Here is a 6,178-nt window from a genome sequence, read left to right as displayed (position 1 = left end):
AACGTAGAATCTGCAAAACACCACATAATATGGATGAACTTGGAGGACATTATGCTGAGTGAAATAAGTCAATCACAGAAGGACAAATATTGTATTAGTCTGCTATTGTAAAAAGTCAAGGAAAAGTTTATATACGGAAGAGAACTTTTTTTGTTGGTTACCAGGGGTGGGATGGGGGGGTTGGGGAAATGCTAGATAGGTAGAGAGGCAAGTATTGATTTGCGTAAAGGGAAGGGCAATGTACCAAATATGACTGATCAATAAAGTAGCATTGAGGAAGACATAGAGAGGTGCATGGGAGGTACAGACAACAGAGATGGACCCTTTTGCACATAGAGTACTGCATTGTCAGTGATGGCAAACATTGATCGATGGGTGGATAGGTGGATGGACAGGCTGAACAATCAAGTATGTCTAAGTGGGGCGTGTGTGTGTGTGTGTGTGTGCCCATGACCCTGTATAGGGTTGGCAGACAATGTTTCTACAAATGTATTTGTATATTCTGTAAAAATGTCCAGGTGTATAGTAGGGCTGACAAAGAACAAGGTTGTAGTCACTTCTTGGCCACGAGGGAGTGAGTAGTTGGACCTGTGGGCTCAGGACCATAGTCACAGGGGATATCAAGTTCAATTGGCATAACATACTACACAAAAACATTTTTCCACATCCTAGTCTGGCGAGTAGTGACTGGAATTGTGAAAGTTTGGAAGCGGCCCTCTAGATGCAATGATGGGTCTCTCCTCATCCAAAGCAAAGAAGAATGAAGAAAACCAAAGATGCATGGAAACAATTAGTCCAAGGGACTGGTACACCCTGTGATCCTCAGCCTATATGACTATAAGACCAGAAGAACTAAATGGTGCCCGGCTACCACTGTCAATCACTTGAAGTGGGAATCTGTATAGGAGATCCTGGATAGAGTGGGAGAACAATGTGGAACAAAACTCAAAACCATAAAAAAAAAAAAAGGGACCAGGTTTGCTGACTTGATAGAGCCTGGTGAAACCCCTGAGACTATGGCTCCTACTTGTCCTTCAAGTCTGGAATTGAACCCACTCCTGTGGCTTACAACCAAACAATAGACAGGCATATGAGCTGAACATTTACATAGGTAGATACACTCTTGGAGAGATCAATCAAGGGAGAATAGAAGGGCTGTGTATGTACAGGGAGATAGCCGGGGGGCAGGAATGCATGGGAGAGAAGGACACAGGGAAAAAGTAACTATGGGCAGAAAGTGGGAAGAGTGCTGTTGCATGTGGGAAATTTCAGTCAATGTTATGAGACAAAGTGTATGTGAACTGCTATATGGAAAATGAATTTGCTCTGTAATCTTTCACCCAAATCACAATAAAAATTAAAAAAAAAAAAAAGTTGGAATTAGAAATACCATTTGATCCAGCAATCCCATTACTAGGTATATATCCTAAAGAAGTGAGAGCCAGCAAAAGAACAGATATATGCACACCCATGTTCATCACAGTACTATTTACAATAGCAAAATGATGGAAACAACCTAGGTGCCCACCAACAGAAGAATGGATAACCAAGCTATGGTACATACACACAATGGAATACTATGCAACCCTAAAGACTAATGTAGAATCTGCAAAACACCACATAACATGGATGAACTTGGAGGGCATTATGCTGAGTGAAATAAGGCAATCACAGGAAGACAAATATTGTAGTAGTTCTTACTGTAAAATGTCAAGGAAAGGTTTATATATGGAAGGAATCTTTGTTGGTTACTAGGGGTGGGAGGGGAGAGAACACTGCAAAAAAAATAAAATAAATAAAAATGTGGACCAAGGACCAGCAACATCCACATCCACTGGGAGCTGATCAGAAATAGATTCTCAGCCCCACCCAGCCTCTTTTTTTTTTTTTTTAAATTAGGATTTGGGTGAAGATTTACAGAGTAAATTCACTTTTCATACAGCAGTTCACATATACTTTGTCTCATGTCATTGACCAAAATTTACAATGCAGCAGCTCCCCTCCCACTTCCTCCCCATAGTTACCTCCTCCCAGTGTCCATCCCTTCATACTCTTCTGCACCCTGAGCTATCTCCCTGTGCATAAGCAGCCCTTCCTTCTCCCATGATTGTTCTCTCCAGGGCGTGTGTCTGCTTGACCCACCCAGCCTCTTGAATGAGAATTGATTTTCCAAAGGCTCCCAGGGGTTTGAGCAGCTATTTCTTTCTAGTAAGAGTCATCAAGTGTTATTTTCTTTTCTAGGGAAAACTTCCAATGAGACGCTAACATAGAACATGTAAAAGGAACAACCACCACCATGGAAACAAACTATGTCAGTGAGTCAAACAGAACCATGAACCCAATGTCCATGGCCCAAACCCCAATCACCTCTATGTGAATCTTGGAGGTTGGAACAAGGTGGGGGTTTTTCTATTCTTACTGAACACCCTACCTACTTTGAGTCACTCCCCTTTCCCTTTCTGGAGCCAGAAGAACAAGGGGAGGCAACTAGACTCCCTTCTTGTCACATGCCACAAACCCCTTTCCTAGTCATCATCTCTTATTCCTAGAGGCAGAGCCTAAGGAGACACACACTCCCTTGGGCTCCTGGGAGACACAATATGGCTGAAGCTCGGGGCTGGGCTCTCTCCTGAAACACCCAAGGGCCACAGCTAATGCAGGCAGATGTTAGAAGATTCACAGGAACCTGATTTCTCTATGGAGAATGTTCCCTGTGAGTCAGCACTGCACATAAAAGGCAATACCACACCTATCAATTCAGTGAGTAGGAGCAAGCAGTAGGCTCAGACTAAAAGAAAAACCCATCACTTTGATTTAGCTGAATCATCTAATTGGTAGAAAAAAAAGTTCAGCCTAGATTAACATGAAATATTTTAAGCACCAGTGACCATAAAAATCCTTTACTATTCTCATTTTTCACCTTCATTCAATATGTTTGTGGGCAACAGTGTAGACACAGCTTCTGAACCAAGCAGAACCAGCCTCTAGCCCAGAAGTAGCCCTGATCTTGGATGAGGGGCAGAAATATGGCCTCTAGCAAAGCACCTGGGGCAGTATTTGACAATGGGTCCCAGTGGGCCCATACTTGTAAACCAGTAACATTTAAGGTCCTTTCAGACCTTCTTGGGAATGAAGTATGAATTGAGGAGGCCTGACACTAGCCACTCCTCGGAAGTGAAATTGGACAATCTACTTCCATAGTGATACTGCCTTGGAGACCCAAATATGGGTGGAGCTCTGGTAGCATAGTGGCTAAGACACTTACCTGCTAACCAGACGGCTGGTGGTTCAAACCCACCAGCCACTCCTCGGAAGGAAGGTTGGGCAATCCTACTTCCGTAGTGATACTGCCTCGGAAACCCAAGGAGGGGTCACTATGAGTCGGGTTTGACTCGACGGCACATAACAACAACAACAACAATGAGTCAGATTCGACTCAATGGCAGTGAGTTTGGTTTTGTTTGGTTTTGGTAGAAATGGCAAATACACTGGACACCTGTGCTGCAGCTCCCCTCCTCCACAATGACCAGCAATATAATCAAGCATGAAAGGTTTTGTTGATGAGAGCAGGTGAGCACTCTAGGCAGCCTCAGCCTCAGACAATCGGTTGGGAGCTGGTCTCAGTATTGCTACCCTTCCCCAAGGCACCTAGTATGAGAGGACAGATCTGAGCAGGACTAATCCTCCTCCCTCCTCCAATGCACTCACGAGATTTCCTGTTGGCCCGAGATCGCTTCCTCTCCCTCGGCACCACTCGCTGACTGGGCACTTGTGTGGCTGACTTGACAATTCGGTCCATGATCTCATCAGCTGTGTCATCTGTGACATTAGGTGAGTCATCAATTCCCATAGTCCAGGAACTAGTTGATCCTGAAGAATCAAACCAAAGAGTGCAATGGGATCAAAGAGAGGAAAACACAAAATAAAATATGCAACACCACTCTTCCACAGAAGCTGGGTTCTGGTAGCAGTGGATTACAGCAAAGGTCAGAATAAGTGCTTCAGCCTGACAGACTATGAGCCCTAACCCTATGTCACTGAAGGGGTTATAACTGTGACTATTACCCACTAGGTTCTGAACTCTCTCTCTCTCACACACACACACACTCGGGACACTTATTTCATACTACCCTGTAACATAGCTGAGTTTTTGTGTCTTATTTCTATTTAACGTTCTGCCCCTGTATGTGTTGAATCCACTTTCCAGGTCCTGTGACTTTCTTAATTGCCTAAAGGCAGATGACCCACCTTGCACACATCACTGATGCTCAGTAATGTATATCTGAATCAGAGACCGAGGGATTCATCAACTTACTTCTTTCTTAGGTAGTGCAAATGGTTAAGTGCCCAACTATCAGCCAAAACATTGGTGGTTCAAACCTATCCTGAGACACCTTGAAAAAAGGCCTGGAGACCTGCTTCTGAAAACCCTGAAACTCTATAGAGCAACTCTACTCGGTACACATGGGGTATCCATGAGCCAGAGTCAACTGGATGGAAACTAACAATGTGCCTAGGGAATTTCAATGAACCTTAACTTCTTAAGTTAAATAGAAATAAATGGATTTTGTGATAAATAGTCTATCTTTGGATTATCTAAAAACACAAAGCATAAAAAAATCACTAAACTTGCTGCCATCAAGTCAGTTTTGACTCATAACGACCCTTATTGGGTTTCTCAGGCAGTAAATCTTTATAGAAGTTGATTGCCCCATCTTCCTTCTGCAGAGTAGCTAGTGGGGTTGAACCACGAACCTCCTGGTTAGCAGTCAAATGCCTTAGGCACCTCACCATGAGAAAAACAAAACTCACTGCCATCAAGTCAATTCTGACCCATAGTGACCCCTCCTTGGGTGTCGAGGCAGTATCTCTATGGAAGTAGATTGCCCAGTCTTCTGTCTGAGGAGTGGCTTGTGGGTTTGAACCACCAGCCTTCTGGTTAGCAGTCAAATGCTTTAAGCTCACCACAAGATTGTTCTCTTCAACCAGCAAAGACAGAGTTCACATAAATTTCTCTTTGGTACATTTATTGGCTCCCTGACCAGAAAAGTGTGTTTGTAAATAACTATGTTAAGACAGTTCAAATCATGCATAAAGGCATCTACTGATAGACAAGCAGAAGAAAGCACTACCAAAACATGGATTCCCAAGGAATTTTAAACAAAAATTAATATTATTTTCTAAAAGATGGAAATCACCAAAGTGCCCCTTAGTGGATGAATAGATAAGCAAACTGTGGTCCATACACACGATGGAATACTATGCAACATTAAAGAATAACGATGAATCTGCAAAACACCTCATAACAAGGATAAACCTAGAGGACATTATGCTGAGTGAAATTAGTCACCCACAAAAGGGCAATTATTGTATAAGACCACTACTATAAAAAGTTAAGGAAATATTTACACACAGAAAGAATTGTTCTTTGAAGTTTACTAGGGGTAAGAGAGGAAGGAAGAAATAATCATCAACTAGAGGGTAGATATGAATTAACTTGGGTGAAGGGAAAGGCATGTTACAGGAAGTTGGAGGTCAGCACAAAATGATCAAGGCAGTGGAAGACATAGAGAGGAGCAGAAGAGTTAAAGGTAAAAAGGGGAATACTATTACATACACAATCCTGCAATAATTTACAATTGGATGCATAGATAGATACTCAAGGCAAACAGAGGTAGCAATATATATAGGTTTGACAGAGGCTATGTCTACCTAAGTATTTATACATGCTGCAGATATATCCCTAAATGTAATAGAGTATACAGGGGACAAAGTTATGAAAACATCTTAGTGATGACCAAACACCTTGAGGGAATGAGCCACGGGGTATGGAGGCTCAGGACCACAGTCTTGGGGAACAATAAGGTCAATTAGTACAACATAGTCCACAAAGACAATGTTCTATATCCTACTTGGGTGAGTAACAACTGGGGTCTTAAAAGCTTATGAGTGACAATGGAATACTATGCAATGCTTAAAAACAATGTAGGGAGGCGGGGCAAGATGGCGGACTAGGCAGAAGGATTGCACAGACCCTCTTCAACAAAGAAAAGGGAAACCAATTAACACAGATACAGAAGATAATCTTGGACCACTGAGCCTTGAAGGAAAGGATGCAGATTTGGACTAAACCCCAACTAGCAGAAGAATTTGCATGAAAATACCAAAAAAAAGGAGA

The 6,178-nt window shown here is 42.6% G+C and overlaps 1 protein-coding gene across 1 annotated transcript in view; it reads right to left on the bottom strand.

Moving 5' to 3' along the window:
- FHOD3 (formin homology 2 domain containing 3) overlaps positions 1-6,178 on the bottom strand; it is a gene marked incomplete at its 5' end in the record, with an annotated part of 759,322 nt that overhangs the window by 34,867 nt on the left and 718,277 nt on the right. Inside the window, one exon of the mRNA XM_007945666.2 lies at positions 3,709-3,870. Within this exon, the coding sequence (XP_007943857.2) occupies positions 3,709-3,870 (162 nt within the window). The remainder of the gene's footprint in view (positions 1-3,708; positions 3,871-6,178) is intronic.

The sequence above is a fragment of the Orycteropus afer genome, unplaced genomic scaffold (genome assembly GCF_000298275.1).
Source record: "Orycteropus afer afer isolate SDZICR_OR568_19922 unplaced genomic scaffold, OryAfe1.0 scaffold00141, whole genome shotgun sequence".
In the NCBI taxonomy this organism is placed as follows: Eukaryota; Metazoa; Chordata; class Mammalia; order Tubulidentata; family Orycteropodidae; genus Orycteropus; species Orycteropus afer.
The sequence above is the reverse complement of the archived record's forward strand: the minus strand, read 5'-3'. Positions and strand labels throughout refer to the sequence as shown.